General features: G+C 29.2%; 3 protein-coding genes across 3 annotated transcripts; 1 reads left to right on the top strand and 2 right to left on the bottom strand.

The window, feature by feature from the left end:
• Positions 1-1,517: 1,517 nt before the first annotated feature.
• Positions 1,518-5,401, bottom strand: LOC122270204 (zinc finger protein 271-like). Its single transcript, XM_071177795.1, has one exon. The coding sequence runs from the start codon at positions 3,643-3,645 to the stop codon at positions 2,338-2,340; it is 1,308 nt and encodes a 435-aa protein (XP_071033896.1). The 5' UTR covers positions 3,646-5,401; the 3' UTR covers positions 1,518-2,337.
• Positions 5,402-5,588: 187 nt separating this feature from the next.
• Positions 5,589-11,105, top strand: LOC107439889 (cytochrome c oxidase assembly protein COX16 homolog l(3)neo43). The gene is made up of 4 exons (XM_016052631.4): positions 5,589-5,874; positions 6,590-6,664; positions 10,798-10,866; positions 10,953-11,105. Exons 1-4 carry the CDS (start codon positions 5,788-5,790, stop codon positions 11,037-11,039), a joined length of 318 nt encoding a protein of 105 aa, XP_015908117.2. The 5' UTR covers positions 5,589-5,787; the 3' UTR covers positions 11,040-11,105.
• A 2,718-nt stretch (positions 11,106-13,823) lies between these two features.
• On the bottom strand, positions 13,824-18,687 carry LOC107439888 (TATA-box binding protein associated factor 2). Its single transcript, XM_016052630.3, has one exon. The coding sequence runs from the start codon at positions 18,441-18,443 to the stop codon at positions 14,706-14,708; it is 3,738 nt and encodes a 1,245-aa protein (XP_015908116.2). The 5' UTR covers positions 18,444-18,687; the 3' UTR covers positions 13,824-14,705.
• Between the last annotated feature and the right edge of the window lie 41 nt (positions 18,688-18,728).

Raw genomic sequence — 18,728 nt, 5'->3', positions numbered from 1 at the left:
TCTTGATCATTATTTTGATAAGGATTTTACACTCGTTAAAGTAAACATATGCATTTTAATATTTTATCAGGATTCATGTGGTCTTTAAAAACGTAAGAACATCAATATTGTAAAAGTTATATTTAACTTAAAAATTAACATTTTGACACCAGATATTTTGAGTTAATGAAATTAAATATTTTATCTTTTAAGTTTTTGTGCCCCCATTTCAGTATCTTACGATCTCTGTTTAAAAAGAAAGTATCAGATATATATAAGAAAACAAAAATAATTATAGTAGCAGTATTTGGTGGTAAATGTAGCTTATCGTAATTGAAGAATATGCTGTGCGACATTGTATGGTGAATTTGCGAAAGTAAGTTTCAGAATGTATCGAAACATGAGGATGCTATTTGCTAATCATCTTTATCCAAAGAAAACCATGTAACCTAAATATCCAGCAGAATGAAGCGATTTTTTAAACAATGAATCAAACACTATGCAACATATTATTTCAATATCTTATTCTTAAATATAACATATTTCAGTGTTCTTAAAATGCCACTAAATATTCAGCAATTCCTTAAGTTATAGAAAAAAGAAATATCGTAAATCATAGAAAGCCTTGTGAATGTGCATTCGAATTACTATACAATCTACATTTTATTTTTCAAGCATTTTTTTCCCTTCAAACTTTCTTGTCTAGAAGACTCGATTTAGGCTACAAAAATGATTATCACTAAAATCTTGTATATAGCTATAATAAGTTATATTAATTTGATTTTAGTATGAAATCCTCGGATACATTTAGCAAAAACAGCATAATCTAAATAATATCAGATTAAAAGTTCGTGTATTTAAATTCTAAAAACTTAGAAAATCATAAATAATTTATAAATAGATTTAAATTTTCTTTTCAAAGGACATTAAAAAAATTTTTTTTTTTGCTTTTTGGACAGAAATCAGCTTAAAAATTGTCTATTGCCTAGAAATTTCGAGATATTTTCTATTAACAATTAATTAAACCTCTCCGAGCAATCACAAAACATTATTTCAATTTTTTTACAGTCAGAGCGTGGTTGCCTAGCAACCTAGTAAAATTAAGCATTCCTTTTTTGAATTAGTCAATGGGTTATCTTAAAATATTAATTTGCGCAGACGACTTTTTTTGGCTGTTTTCTGGACTATCGCTAAATATATAAACCTTTATTGCTACCCAATTTACCACACAATTTTTTTTGAAATTTTGTCTACCCCCCCCTAATTCAAGTGTCTAGATTCCAAATATGTAAAAAAAAAAAAATACATGTTTATTCAGAAAAAGTACGTTTTTGTGTCTGATTTCGTAACTTAATTATTAGTTAGCAGTAATTAATTAGCATATTTGAGGTCACCCCCAGGAACCATTAAGATTGACACTTAGTTCGTGAAAATCCGATCATTAGAACGAAAGTTATTCAGGGTGATTCGTTTTTTTTCTTCGTGGACTGTCCAATAGTAAATCACACCATAATAATCATGACAGTGAACAACCAGAATGCTATTTTATGAGAAAATTTTATTACGCACACACACACAAAAATTACATTATCCAGAATTACAAATTCAACTTTTTAAAGTGCTGAGTAATCTCATTTGACAATAAGTACAATATTATCTCGCACCATACAAAAGTTAGATTATACCATAATAAACACGACTATGAGCAACCTGAAAGCTATCTATTTTGTAAAAATATTTTATCACACACACAACAAAAAATAGATTATTCAACATTAGGAACATGATTGTTAAAAAAGTTGAAAATTTTTACTTTACATAAAATGTGACGATAAATCACCTCACATGAACATCATTATGATAGCTTAAAAAATAAAATACACAGTATAAGTATAAAATTAAATAATGTGCATTTTCTTTAACCGTCAATAAAAAAATAGAAATATTTATAACAAGATATTGAAAATGTGCTGAACCATTATAAGAAAAGAACTACAAATTAATATCACACACTAATACATAAAAACCTCATGACAAAATTTTTGTTTTAATGAACTGGGGAGTTATTTCAAAATGACACATAAAAACCATTTGCATATTTCCTTATTAAATTTAATTATATAGTTAAATAGTTTTTCGAATAAAAAAAAACTTATTATGATTTACTAATTTCGATTATTTTTTAAGAGTTTGTGTAATCTTGTGCATTCTTCAAATTTTGGTCGAATATAGGCATAAAAACGTTCAAAGGTGATTAAAAAAATTTATGATCAGCAAATATTTAAATAACTTGCCTTGAAGAACAAGGAATTGATTTTATGAAGCAATCGATACTTCTTTAAACGTTTCATAAACCAACTAAGAATAAGGTTTCTCATCAGTATGAACACGACCATGTCTAGTGAAATGACTTTTATGTGAAAAACTCTTATTACATAAACTGCAAGAATAAGGCTTCTCACCGGTATGTACACGATTGTGTACTTTCAGATTACTTTTTAGTGAAAAACTCTTATTACATATACTGCAAGAATAAGGCTTCTCCCGAGTATGAACACAACTATGTTGATTCAGAATCAGTTTTTGTGAAAAACTCTTATTACATAAACTGCAAGAATAAGGCCTCTCGCCAGTATGAACAAGACTGTGTCGTGTCAGATTACCTTTTAGTGAAAAACTCTTATTACATATACTACAAGAATAAGGCTTCTCACCAGTATGAACACGATTGTGTTCTTTCAGATAACTTTTTAGTGAAAAACTCTTATTACATATACTACAAGAATAAGGCTTCTCACCAGTATGAACACGGCTGTGTTTTGTCAGATTACCTCTTTCTGAAAAACTCTTATTACATATACTGCAAGAATAAGGCTTCTCCCCAGTATGAACACAACTATGTTGATTCAGAATCAGTTTTTGTGAAAAACTCTTATGACATAAACTGCAAGAATAAGCCTTATCACCAGTATGAACACGACTGTGTTGTGTCAAGCTAGCTTTTCGTGAAAAACTTTTATTACAGATACTACAAGAATAAGGCTTCTCACCACTATGAACACTACCATGTTCTCTTAGATTACTTTTTATTGAAAAACTTTTATTACATAAACTGCAAGAATAAGGCCTCTCGCCAGTATGAACAAGACTGTGTCGTGTCAGATTACCTTTTAGTGAAAAACTCTTATTACATATACTACAAGAATAAGGCTTCTCACCAGTATGAACACGACTGTGTTGATTCAGAATCATTTTTTGTGAAAAACTCTTATGGCATAAACTGCAAGAATAAGGCTTCTCACCAGTATGAACACGATAGTGTTTTCTCAGATTACAATTGAATGAAAAACTTTTATTACAAAAACTACAAGAATAAGGCTTTTCACCAGTATGAACACGACTGTGTTTTCTCAGATAACGTTTCAATGAAAAACTTTTATCACACATGCTACAAGAATAAGGCTTCTCACCAGTATGAAGACGACAGTGTTTTCTCAGATAACTTTTCAATGAAAAACTCTTATGACATAAACTGCAAGAATAAGGCTTCTCACCGGTATGAACACGACCATGTGTAGTGAGATGACTTTTTTGTGAAAAACTCTTATTACATATGGTACAAGAAAAAAGTATCTTACCAGTATGAGCACGACTGTGCTTAGTCATATTATTTTTTCCCCCCTGAAAAACTGTTATTACATATAGTACAAGAATAAGGTTTTTCCCCACTATGAACACAACTGTGTTAATTCATTGGGAATATCTTATTACATATACAACAAGAAAAAGTATTCTCACCAGTAAGAATTTCACAGTGTTTAGTCGAACTTTTTCCTGAAAACCTCTTGTTACAATAACAAGAATAAGGTTTACTTACAGGATACTTGTTCTGAATTAAATTAGGCCTTAATTACATATGATACAAAAAAGAGATGCTGTATCAAGTCACTTAGTTTGACTTAATTATTAATTAAATAAAGTATAATACTGTAGAAATATGGTCACCTTACAACAGGCATTTGATTTGTTAATAGGTGCATCTTTGAAAGCATTAATTTAAATTAAATTGAGATGTAAACATTTTTTATTTTTCATAACCAGCTTTAATATTTCTCTTTTGTTGAACATATCAAGGTACAAAACTAAATTAATTTATTTTACTTTATGATATTAACTATTATGATTGTGAAATTATCAAATTTGATTGTATTAGCATTTAATAAACAAAGACACTGCAGAAATAAAGTTCATTATAAACAAAGAAATTTTTTTTCAGTTTCACTGACTCAAAAGGTTTGAAATTATCTATAAAGATTTAAAAAAAAACAACTTTAATTTCCAATTTTGATATCAATGTTCTATCATGCACAAGAAAAGTAAGCTCATATTCATTAACATAAATACAAGAAAGACAACAAAGTGTAATTCTATTTACGAATATTAAATTATAAAAACTTTATAAAGAAAATATTTTCCCAGTGCAAACAGAAAAAATCACAATTTATATTTCTTGTGTATAAATATATGTTTAACATACATATTTTATGAAGTGACACACAGCTTAATTATCTGCAACTGTAATCAGTAATATTTAATTTTAATGTATTTATAACTGTTCAGTAAAGCACTGCATGAAAAGTTCGTTTAAAGTGTAACTTTAACCAAATTATTCTTCTTTACTTGATTAATTTATCACAATGCTTGCTTAATTAAATTATTTCCATATTATGAACACAAAACAATGAAATGAAACTACTTCTGTTTATCATTATTAGAACAGAAGTAAAATGTTTTAAAATAACGAAGAATAATTATGAACTACAATTAGAAACTTATCACCAGACACATCAAATTTCCATGAATGAAAATAATTTTTGTTAGAACATCATTGTAACTATGACACACATTGCACAGAGACTATTTGCTGTTAGTGTTGATACATAATATGAGATTGCCATAAATATTAATATATCCTTTACCTTTGGAGAATTTTCACACACTGATTTATTGTGTTGTACTGATATACTATTTTTTATTGATTATATAAATCGTACAGAAAACACAAAATTTTTATAAAAAATATTTATGCACGCACAATAGGAGTTTTATTAACTGTCAGCAAAAAGATATTTTATCATTCACATCGAGTTTTTTTTCCGTATAAGAAAGATAATCTTTGAATTAGATCTGCATGGAAATAGCCTTTTAAAAACGCTTTCTATTTTGTTTCCATTACTTCGAGGATAATTCACTTTACATGTGTGATATTATGAAAACGCGGGCTTATAAATTTGATCCAAAACGTTGCAAATCAAGAGCACTTTTTTTAAAACTTTTCTTTACATAAATATGGTTAATTAATGTCTTCTAAGAAAGACATTATGTTTTAATACAGTTATCTCGGTAAAGAATTTTTCAAGAAAGAAATATACACGACCGATGAGAGTTGTTTACATAATCGTTGGCCTACTTCTACTCACTTGATCTCCAGTATCTTGGGACATTGCTTTTTAACTGGATGGAGTGAGCTTAGCGTTAACTTTCGTGGAGAAGAATACTTCAATCAATGTAGCGACAAGCAGCCAAAACTGTTGCTCAACAATCAATCAATCAAGTACTGCTTATGTCGTCTGCCAATCGGTTGCAGATTTTTGTGTGATGATCTGACATTGAGGGTTATTTAAGACTTATTTGTGTAGTTATATAAACGTGCCATTATAAATTGTCTTCTCTTGTAAAAGACAAGGAGTTATCTTCGTTTCCTTTTGTCAAGTTAAAATTCTCTTTATTGCTTAAACTGATAGTACAATGCATTTTGATTTTTTGAAAAATTCGTTGGAGCGTTTTCAAAACTTAAAAAGAAAAAAATTCTTCTCTTACGGACTTCCATTTTTAGTGAGTCAGATGTTTATGAGATTGTATGCTGGCTGTGAAAAATTGCATTTTATTTAAGAGACATAAAATAAAAAAGAATTCGCCATCATTATTGATGAGCCAATAATTTGGCACTATATTTAAGGAGTATTGGCATTTTTAATTATTGTATTGAATATTCGGTATCTCTTCAACCTTTTTAATTGTTTCAAATACTTTTTGACCTAATCTTTAAATATTTATCTTATTGTAAAAATTACTATATATCAAAATTTAGCTAAATTGAGTTTGTTTTTATTTTATGAAGTATATATCTTTTCCTTTTAATCAGTTGAAATGTTGTTATTACTTTATTTTAAAGTCTTTTAAAAAGTGAGAATTTTATACTCATTAAAACTTTTGTTTTCACTTTCTTCTTACAAATTTTTTTTAACACTTCATATTAATTTTGTGATGTTTTTAACAGACAAAAAAGAATATTAAAGTAATATGCTAAGTGTTCAAATATATCCAAAACACAAAAATGATTAATGTTTGTATAAATATGCATCAATAAAAATAGCTTATAAAATTTATATTCAAAAAATTTTGTTATAAAAATTAAAAATCATGTTAATTCTTGTTGACATTAAAACTATATAATAACTATATTTTAATAATTACAAAAAATGTAGCCTATTATTTCAATCGGTTTAAATATTATTTTGAATTTTATTAACATTTATTTTAATTCCAGATTCTCTTGGTTGGAGGATCTTTTGGAATTAAATATTTTGCCTCGCTTCGTTATGAAGTTAGAAAAAGTGAACTGGTATGTGTTTGTTTTATTATTATTGAAATTTTTTTATACACTTCATTGATTAACAATCATTCCATATTTAATTTTAAAAGCATTTAAATTTAAATGATAAATACTTTTTAGACTAACATTATTTCTTTATGATGTGAATATAATTTATGATGATTTAAAAAAATTTTCTTCTTTTCATGTTGAACCTTTCATTATAATCAATGTACAAGTTTAGTACCATTCATTATCATCATTAATACATGAATAATTAAAAATGAAACAATTCTGGAATCTTTATCATACTCTCTTTTTCAGACACTCTTTTACAATCTAAATAAACTAAACTTTTTCTTTTTCAAAAAAAAATTTTTTTTTCCTTCTAAATTTGAGAGTTGTTGAAAAAAAGTTCTAAAAAAAGTATACAAGGATGGAAATCCTCCTCTTTTCAACTAACTTTTGCTTCTTAATGATTTTTACCAGACTTTTTTTTCTTCAATTTTAATCCGATTTCTGCCATTATATGAAAAAAAATTGGACAGTCAGAAAAATGAAATATGTTGTTTCTATACAGCATGAAAAAAATCGCGTATTTTTTTCTAATGTCTCGCATAAAAAGATTATTACCACCAAGAATCACATACTCAATTTCAGGGTGCTCAAAAATATCTTATTTTGGAAAAATTGCTGATTTGAGACGAAATTATCACAACTAAAGTAGGTTATTAAGTGATTTTTCAAAAGTGCAATTCAGAATTCTCAGCACGGTTCCCAGCAGATCACCGAAATCAAGCATCACTGGCTACGGTCAGTGTGCGGATGGGTAACCACTTGGATCAGCCTGCGTAGGGACCGAGGTTGTGTGGTATTGGTCCTTGTTAAACTGTTCTACCGTAAAGTGCTCGATTTCACGTGCAGATTGTCGGGCTACCGAAGCGGAGGTGCCATCTCCTCCACAGAGGATCAAAATTGTGATGGCGTGTTTTCGGATCATTCTCAGGGATGTTTCCCAGACCGTCGCCAATAGCCCATTCTGCAGCTCTAGTGCGACGTAAATGAACAACAACAACAGAATTCTCAGATCGTAATAATATTATATTAAAAATAAATCAGAAATTTTAAAAACTGTGGAAATCTCAAACTTTTGAAATGCGATCAACAAAACCACTTTGACAATAAAATGATCACAAATCGAATGCATCAAAAAGTAAACTATGAAATTCCGTAGCAAAAGACAATACCAAATCTGACAAAAAAACTGCAGCAAACCTAGTAAAAATGCAATGAAAAATCTATTTTCTGGACTTTCCACTGTATTAACAAATAATTACATTTTTGTCAAAAATAAAGTGTAACAATCTCTCTCAAAAAATTGTAGCCTCATTTTAGTATGTCAGTTTTATGTATATTAATTTTTTAAAAGAAGATGAAATGACTAAAATCATTATTAAAATTATATTAACCCTAATTCTGATTAATTTTTAAATGAACAAAATAAATTTTGTTTTCTCTTTGCAAGAAACCCCAGGTTTGTTGTGAATTGTGAAAATTTTGATAATACACATTTTTTCTGAAGATTTTTTGCCAAGGAAAATAAAAAAAAGGCTACAGTTTAACAGCTTAAGCAAATCATGAGTTTTAAACTATATATGCAATCTTGCCATGAATAATTATCTGGGCTTTTTATCAGACAAATATTTTAAAAATCATAAAACCTTCATTTGTTGTTGTTTTGCATTGTTTGCAAACATTGTTTTTTTAAAAATCACCAATTTGGTGATATATTTCCTCCTATATGAAAATTATCAAAATCATTACCTTATTCTCATTTTTTGCAAATTTTTATGAGGCTAGATAATGCAGCATTGGTATAAGGTTTTAAATAATAAAAAATTAGACAGCAAATGCTTTTCATTTTTACAAAACCGTGACTTTTCTCCATTTTGATGTTTAGTGCCATTTTCAGAAAAAATTAAACTCAGATACTGCTGGCCAAACTTGATCTAACTGTCGTGAATAGCTGTTGCAAACTCACAGCAGTTATATTATGAAAATAGCTTATTATTCATAAAAAAGCATCATTTAATGTGGCAACAGGGCCTTCAAACTAAATTACCCTAAAAATTTTCTACTGCTTAAGGATTAAGTTGTGGGTTAATCACTATAGATTAATAGGTATTTAATCCATAAATATAAGCTTTCTCTTTCTTTTTTTTAAATCTTCAAAATAAATAAATAAAAGTATCAGACAATTTTGTTGGATTTTTTTAAAATTATTTCTAAACTCCTTTTTTTAGTTTATATTTGGTAGAAAGAATTAAAACAAGTGAAATAAGGTTGTGTTTGATATCTAAAAACTCCCTAAATTATTTTACTAACTTACACAAAAACATTGTTTAAAATGTATTGTAATTCATGCTAATGTGGGTCATAGTTCTAAAATAAATAACATTGATCATTCTTTTGGCACTCTAAATAGAATAAATGAATTTTGAGTAAAAAAATGGTAACTCAAAGTAAAATTACTATATATCATTGTGATAAATTTTCTTATATTATGTGAAGACTGATGACATTCTTTTTTTTTCCCTTCTAAACATAGTTTAATCTTTTTAACCTGTCCGACCTAGGAAAATTTTACATTTAAATACATTTCCTTTTCTTAATCTATATTCACTAGAACTCTGTCAATTAAAAGCTTTCTAATGCTCAATTTTAATCTTAATCACAATACAGTTTATACTATTTGAAAAACTGAGCTTTGATTTGTTTTCAGAATTCTTGTTTATGCCTTATTCGTTTGGTTTCCAAATTATGAAGGAATTATTATATTCTAAAATTTAAAATATAGAAAATATTTTTTTGTGTTCATTTTGCGTTTAGACACCCAGAAATATTTCTGTTTATAGAACCGAAACTATAGTATGGCCATTTCTGTAATTCACATTGTTTTGCTTTATTCATATGTAACACAAGATATACCCCAACTTCATTTGAACTGTTCACAATTACTCCGATTGTGTGTTCACAATTACTGCTTCATGTGAGGGTAATTATGAATTTTAAAATTTCATACATAAACAATTTATTTAAGTGTAATCAATAGAACTAAGGTTTTCTGCAGTAAAAATTCTTTCAATTATAACTAGAATTTATGCTGAATTTTTTTTTTATTTTTTGCTTAAAAACTATTTTTGTAAATAAAAATAAAATGTAAGAGTTTTTTATAAATCATCTTTTAAAAGTAAAATGTTGAGCAAAAATTTTCTGTCTAAGTCACAAAATATATAAACTTTGTGCAAAACAAAGGGGTTTTGCTCAAATCATTAAAAAATAAAAAAGATACACAAGTTGTTCGAAATTATCTCTATGCACAATTATTCACATTAACCCTATTAGCTATTTCTAAAAAGAACAGTTAAATAATATTTATAAAAACTACATTTGAGGCTATAACTTTCTAGTCCTGCATTTTTTTAAATAATTTCATTAGTTTTAGTTAGTTTTCATATTAGAGTACTTAATTTGAATACAAAATAAAGGTCCTGCAGTGGACTGATCGTTAAGACACGGTTCCCAGCAGATCACCGAAGTCAAGCATCATTGGCTGCTGTCAGTGTGCGGGTGGGTGACCACTTGGATCAGTCTGCGTAGGGACCGAGGGTATGCGGTATTGGTCCTCGTTAAACTGTTCTACCATAAAGTGCACGACTTCGCTGTGCAGGTCGTTGGGCTACCAAAGCGGGGGTGCCATCCCCTCTGCAGAGGATCAAAATTGTGATGGCATGTCTTCGGATCATCCTCAGGGATGTTTCCCAGACCGTCGCCAATAGCCCAATGTGCAGCTCTAGTGAGACGTAAATGAACTACAACAACAACAACAAAATAAAGAGTAGCAGAGCATTCTCATCATTTTTAGCTTTAAATAATAGATCAGATTTCCTTTAATTTACATAACTGATCTAAAACTGTAGTCAGGCTGTAATTTTGTGGAACATTATAGCTATACCAAATTATTAGAGTAATTAAACTAATTATTGGAGTGATTATAAAAGTATAATTATTAGAATAAAAATGTTAGAGTATAGTAAGTTGTATTTTTTTGAAGTGATAAAAATTACTTTTTATGTAATTGTATTATATTAATTATGTTGCAGCTAAAGCCTGAAAATCTTGAAAAGTATGGTATAAAGAAAAAGAAAGTTACTTTAGAGGAAGAATATGAGGTAAATATTGATGGTATTAACCACTTCAGTACAATGTTTTTTAAAAATATATTTTTTGAATTTATATTTGATTGGTGTTCTTTCAGAAAATAAAACAGCTAGATATTGATAATTGGGAAAACATTAGAGGTCCCAGGCCATGGGAAGAACCACAATCTAATCCAGAAAAATAATTTTCATAATTGTATCATATGTATTTAATATCATGATAAATAAAGGTTTTCATTTCTTATAGATTATTTATGAACTTTATTTTCATATTGTCAACTCATACATAATTTAATTTGAAAACATTTGAATTTTATTTGTATGTAAATTAAACACTCTAGTTATACCCCAATTAATATTTTATATTCAGAAGTGTTGAAGGGCCAGAAAGGTTTAAATATTTTTTTTTTTGAGAGCTGGAGTTTCTGAACTTTAATTTTAACGTTTCTAATTTCTTTTAAAACTTCTTGAAAAATAAATTTATGAGTGTGGTAGCATTTATTTCTATTTGAAGCTACAACTATTTTATCTCATGCATGAATGTATTATATGATAATTTAAACTGGCAAACTGAAAATAAATTACTGAAAGAATGTAAGAAAAACTAGTTGTATTTTTTGGGTAATATCCAAGAAAAATAATTATAGCAAGTCTTAGTAATCAATGAGCTTAGTGTAAAGGATTGTTGAGAAACATTTTAGTTTAATTTGGAAAGATCTTTATAATACACATCAAATGGCTATTAACAAGTTGTCTTTCTCTCTCAGAAAAACTACCTTAAAATTGGCAGTTTAGGCATGTTTTAGAACTTATAATCTTTTTAAATGCAGAAATTTCATGGATTCAAATGATTGTGTTGTAACATTTTCCATTACATTAAAAAAGATTATGGCAAGTTCTGTAAAATGTTTTGTAATTGTATTAAAAAACTCAGTCTGATACTAGAGTTTTTTATTCAAAATCTTTCCCAGCTCTACTGCATTATTTGCTATGCCATAAAAACTGTTATTTGATGACTCATAACTGACTTTGACTTGCATGCTACATAAAAACTGTTTTAACCATCAAAAACTAGTCAAAAGTTGCAAAAGTAGGTTAGAACTGTTAAAATGGTTTTTAACAATCTTAATTTTAATAATTAGAAGATTTTTGCAATGAAATATAATAATTAAAATAAAACAAATGAAAAGTAAAAGCATTTTATTTCAATATTTGCCAAATATTTGAAAATCTACCATATTTAAAATTCTATTTCTTGGAAAGTATTCAAGATATATTTGGATTTGAGTTCAATAAACAGCAATAAAGAAGGTTGGAGGAACAGTAATAAAATTTATTGAATTCATATTATATAATTAACCTATGTGCCTTTTCTTCATTAATAGAAAGATTATGCAATTTGGAATAATTAAGTTATGTATTGATTACATTAAAAAATGTCGACAAGTTTTGAGAAAGCAGCAAAATTTCTTACTTTTAATTGTTGTAAAGCAATAATTAAAATATTTGTGTAGAATCTTGGTGTTATCTTTTAAATTTGTATTTCGTTTAATGTTTACACACCTTATTTATGTTATAACATTTTGACAAATGCTAGATAAGTTTTAACAAAAACTGAGTAAATTTATTTGATTAGTCTTTAATTGATTATTAAATTAAATAAACAATGAGTTTCTAAAATCAAAATTTTCAAATAAACAAATGTGAGTTTTAAAATAATTAGTTATATTTTAGTTATTGATTATATATTTCGAGCATCTTAATAGCAAAAAATAGTAATTAATTGATTTGTTTTTTAAACTTATACTTAGTATTTTTTTAAAATCTCCAAAATTATAATGCCCAATGCTGATTATTTCTTCCTCGCTTATTGTTCGATAATGTTGCCTTATTATCATCCAAATTTATCAAGCGTATCAGTGTTTTGCAGTTTTTCTTGGTGGGAGTTGTAAACATTTTAATTTGAATACACAGTAATCAAAACACCAATATTTTTATGATTCATAACTTTTGATGAGTTTTTAGAATAACTCATATCACAGTAAATAATTTCCTGATTTCATTTGTATCCAGCGACAAAATGAGAAAGGAATAGAAATGTAAAATACTAAAAAAAACAAACAAACATTAATTCAAGATTAGTTCAATCTAGGTTTATAAAACAAATAATTGTAATTATTGTCTCAATTTTTGAAATAAATGATGCTATTTATATTATTATATTTCTCATTTGCTTCAATAACGTCATAGTTGTTCCCATGATAAATTTGATGGAAAAGATGCTGCATCATTAGAGATGCTAACTACCATGATTTATCCGTAATTTTTATGATTTCAAAATTAATATTACGGTCTTACAGTTAGTTGAGTAATAAAAATTATAGTTTTTGAGAATTAACATAATTTGTTCAACATAAGTTTCCCCCCTTAACTAATAGGAGTTATTATTTTCTACTCTTTAAACAAAACTAAAATCAATAAAACACAAAAATGATTGCATAAAAACAAGAGAAAAAGGTAAATAAAGTTCATTTTTCCCTCTTCCAACAAGCTATTCTTGAACTTTTATCAGATCACCTTATAGAAAAGTAAAAGAAAAAAATATTATATATTCAAACATGAAATGTGAGTAAAAAGTTTTAGCGGTTCAAATGCAGGATGATAAAATGGGCTAATTCTAATTTAACCAAAAAACTGAAAAATTGATTTATAGTAAATTCATGTACAATTTTTACTAATATTATGTACCTATATTAAGATAAGTAGTATACACAACTTAAAATCACACTGATTTTAATTTCCTAAATGCTAACTGTATATATTTCTGTGTTATTGTACTTATTACTTCAAAAGGTAGCACTTCTGTTTATCATAAAATATATTTAGATCAAATATTAAATTGTTGAATAAATTAAGTTTTAATTCTAATGCAATTTGGCCATTTGAAAGAAAGTACACTTTAAAAGAGATACACTGACAACTGCATTGAGTATTTATTTAATTATTAAACAATATGTAAATGATTTATACAGTATATAATAAAAACGGAAAAACTTACAATTGTGAAATCATAATTTTACTTAGCAATTAAAAACAAAAAATATATGTTAAGTTATTACCATTTATTATAAAAACTATTTAATCATGTTGTTACGATGTTTTTGATTAGTTGTTTTGTTATTATTTTTGTCAGACTAAGTAGTGACAAAACTTTTAATTAAACAAAATTAAAAGCCATTGAGCATATTTCAAAATAAGCTGACATAATCAGTACAAGCAGAAACTTATTAAAGACACATATAAGATGAACAAAAATTTAATTTTTACAAGTGATAAATAAAATATTCATTGCATTAATATCTCTTTTCTTAGATTCATTGTTTTGAATCATATAAAGAAAACTGTATTTTTTCTATGAAGATACTTTTTAAATTAGAGAAGAAAAAAAAAGGTCGATCATAGCATATTGAAACAATTGGGTATATTTCCCTATCAGATCTGTTGGCACCAGCCAAAAAGCCAGAGAGATTTTTAAACTTAAAAATTTTTTTAAAAAATATGTAGCCGGGCATGACTACATGTTATACCCTTTGATATATGGTCTTTACTGACTTGTTTTTTATTATTATTATTTTTTTTTTTAGTTGCTTGCAGGCAACTGCCCAGGAGTCACAAAATTTGGTACAGATTTGCTATTTTGGTACAGATACTGATATGGAAATATTGAAATCTTCCTACACACTCTGTAAAAAAAAAAAGATTCATTTGCACAAAACAGATTAATATGAAAATTTTAAAATGAATTTTTTTTTTTTAAAAAGTCAAACTTAAAATAATGTTCTAGCATCAAATTACAATATTTCTGCTTGTGGACTTCCTCCACTAAATGTAGTTGGAGACAGATTACTGCTGCCACCAGAACTATAGATTCTATCTTTTTCAGCTCGCTCAGGTTTATCATGTTTCTCATGACGGTGCTTGTGTTTGTGTTTATGCTTATTTTTCTTTTTCTTCTTCTTTTTATGAATTTTACCTGCCTGGCTTGAGAGTTCGGTTGCCATATTTGACTTATCCATCAGATCATCGGATGGTTTTTTAAACATACTGGAATCAAACCCAGTTGGCTGTTGGCCAAATGTGCTCTGAATGCCAGGCAAAGATTTAGATTGAGAGTCATCAGAATATCCTTCATAGGTACAAAATTGAGAAGCAGCGGGCACTGATGCTGAATCAATACTACTACTGTTCGTTCTTTGAAGCGACGACATCCCGGTAAGGCCTGGTGTCGACAGAGAAGTTCCGGGAACACTGGCAGATTCTCTAACACGCACTTTGTTGGTATCCGGATTGTCACCTATTATTACTTCAGCTTTGATTTTACCATCTGATGAATAAAAATGAGAATTATCCTCAAAATGTAAGGGAGAGGATGCCTTTCTTTTCTCCCCACCCCCTCCAAATTCATTCAGATTTTCTATTTTTATTGTTTCAAGCATGATACATGCATTAGCTGGTGGAAATGAGTCATCCAGTGGAATTTCATCATTTAAAGAACTTACAGGTATTCGTGGTTTTTTATCTTTTATGCTTATTGTAACAGCAATATCAGGAGATGGCAGGATCGTCGGTCTCTTGCGACCATAAAGGGTGTGATAAAGGTCCATCACGGCACATCTTCTTAAAGAATCATATGCTGTTCCACAATTCATAAACCGCCATAGTCTTTCAGCTAAATCTTCAGAATTTAGTGGATTAGAATCATTGTTAATAAAGGGTGGCTTTTCGTTGAGCATGCGTAAAACTTCATACTGAATGGCAGGAACTGGATCATTTTCCACTATATCAAGAAGAAAATTAAGATCTTCTTCCTTTCCATCAGCACTCGTGAAATCAACCAGAGCTTCAAGAGCAGCTAAACGTACATCAATAAACATTCCATAAGCGGCATATTCTCGAAACAGAGAGGGAAAATTTGGTATATGTCCCATTTTTTGTAGTTTGCGTATTGCTTTTAGGCAACTAACTGTTACTGTAAATTTGTAGCAAGATAAAAGTTTTTCCATATTTAAACATCTGGTAATCTCTTCCAGAATTAGTTTTGTGTCAGAGGACAATGAATCAGCAGTAACAGAAAGACCGGTGTGAGGTAATACTGAAATAACAGGAGTGACTGTTTCAGCCAAAGCATCAACTAAAGCAGCTCTGTAATAGTTATCAGAAAATTTATTCTTACTGTTCTCATTATATTTGAATAAATCGAGTAGAAATTTCAAAACTTCAGGAGGACATATACATTGTACAGTTCTAAGACCAGACATAGCCACAGGTATATCTTTTTGAAGAAAATAATGCTGCAAATTTTTAAAATTATTCAATCGAATAATGTGTGTGCAAGAGTAAGATCCAAACAACTTTCTGAAAATCTGCATCATAGCTGGTGGACCAGCCCAAGTCGCAACCATAGCATTGGCAACTTTTTGTAAACAGAAACAAGCATGGCATCTTACTTTATAAAAACAATGCTCATTTTCAATGGTATTAGTTAGAGCTGATCTTGATGCTGGGGTAGGAAATTTTTCCAGTGCATCGATAGCCTCTTTTTGTGCAGTTACATCTCGTTCATAACGCAACTGATATTGCCATTGATAATCAGGCTGTTCAATTACAACTTGTCTCAACAACAACATTTCTGGATCTATGCGAATCCATAAAACAGGAGAATCGGCATCCATAGCACTCAAATCCATATCAACTTCTTCTCCAGTACATAATGGAATCTTCTTCTTTTTGTTTCTTCTGCTTTTAGAATGGCATGTTATGTCATGCTTAGTTGCATTTTCTTCAATCTGCAAATTATGTTTAAATGTGCCATCTAATTCTTGTATGGTCACAGTCAATGGTCCAACATAGCGTCGAATCCCTCGATTCTGAATATCCAACTGCTTAATCTCCAACTCTACTGTATTTCGTTTTCTGTTGAATACAAAATTAGCAGAAAATTTAGGATGGCCTCCTTGCCTTACCCATTGATCTAAAAATGTGTTGATGTCTTTGCCTGTAACAGTAAATATTGCTTTTTGGAAACTTGTAGTAGATAAAAGCATATTTAGCCAAGTTTCCTTTGTCACTTTTTGTTGCTGTTGAGTAGAGTTTGATGCTAATGATGCCAGCGATAACAGTTTGTTGAAAACTTGAAGAAGTAACTCTCTTCCTATTCTATCTTCCAGCATTCTAATGACTAAATGTGATTTTTTAGTCAATATGTTATTATACTCGGGTGATGTCGTATTTAAATGCTGAGTAGGAAAATAAAATGTACCATCTTTGCCTTGAGCAGCTGCAGCAACACTTCCTGGAGCAGGAGTTACACTACAATCAAGCACCAATCCTCCATATTTCTGTTCATATCGCAACACTTCATTAAAATCACCATGAACCCATAGTCTATACTCATTGTTACCAAATGCCTTCTTCATGAAATGCCCAGAAAGATACATGGAAATACCTTTGGGCAACCATGCATCAGACCATGACTGCATGCTAATAAAACATCCAAAAAACTGCTCAGCCACAGCATGAGCCATAACTCTCCGAGAAATATAGGTTTGATCAACAATTTGAGGTGAGCTTAACAAGTTCGTACTCAAAACAGTCATTGTTGCGTAAGGTCGAGCATCTTGAAAAGTTTCATCAACAAATACTTGCTTGTAACATGAGTAAGGATATCTACTTGATAATAGTTCTTCATAGAACTCAAAAGCTTCATGCAAAAATTTTGTTGAGTGCTTCAAATGTGGCAACAGTTGAGGTAAACAAAAATGAGTAACTTCATGCATATGAGGATCAACAAATATTTCAAAAGGTCCTATTGCTAAGCCAATATTAGGTGCACAAGTAGGTACAGCTAGGTTATAGTGATAGGTTTTTTTACGCATATCACTAGTGAACACGGTTTCCACTAAATCACCACAAGAAACGGCAACCATTGCCGCCTCTACAGTAAACTCCATACGCCAAGTACACGGTTCAGAAAATGAATCGATGCAAGGAAACCACAGCCGTGATGAGTTATCACACCCGTACGTGAACATATGGGCACATCTTTCAACCATAGTGCCCTCACAGTCTGGAACAACAAAGTGAATTCCACCTTGAGGTTTCTCTAATGCAAAATCAATGCTAATTCTTAAAGGTTTACCTTCTTGAACCAAATGCATTAAATCTGGAGTGACTCTAATACAGAGTTCTCCATTTCCTTTATCTGAATCCACTGCATTGACAGCTGCCAGGTGGCTGGAGTTGAAATGATCAATGCTTTTTTGACGAATATCTCCTTGACAGATATCTAAACAGGGATCATTGTAAGTGAATTCTACTTCATGAAATTCATTCAGAGCAACTTTGTATATACGTATTTGCTTTGCATTTAATCTGATTTTTCGAAGATCACTTTTAAGAGGAATTATTGTTAATTCTACTGAACCTATTAATGCTTGCCTTTGAAAGTTGATTTGCGTAATACATAACACTTGGTGAGACAGTTTGAAAGGCCTGACGGGAGCATCGGCTCCCTTTTCAAGCTTTTTCATGATTCTCAACTTGAATGCATTCAAAGATTTCAATACAGTTCAATGATCTCACATAATTCAAGGAATTTTTTGACGCAATTATCTTTCATAATCTAGTTTTTATGAATTAATGTTACAAACAATTTACGTTCTTAAAATTAAAGCACTAAGTATTTAAATAAAAACAAATGATGTGTTTATATCCGTTCTAGTTTGTTTGTAAACGAATTTGATTGTTTGATATGGAACAGCTTTCGACTGCCTTTTTCTGTTTGACATTTTGATTGCCTATTTTTGTAATGCTTT

This window comes from Parasteatoda tepidariorum, chromosome 2, assembly GCF_043381705.1.
Source record: "Parasteatoda tepidariorum isolate YZ-2023 chromosome 2, CAS_Ptep_4.0, whole genome shotgun sequence".
NCBI lineage: Eukaryota > Metazoa > Arthropoda > Arachnida > Araneae > Theridiidae > Parasteatoda > Parasteatoda tepidariorum.
Note: the sequence above shows the minus strand (reverse complement) of the source record. Positions and strands in the feature narration are given on the sequence as shown.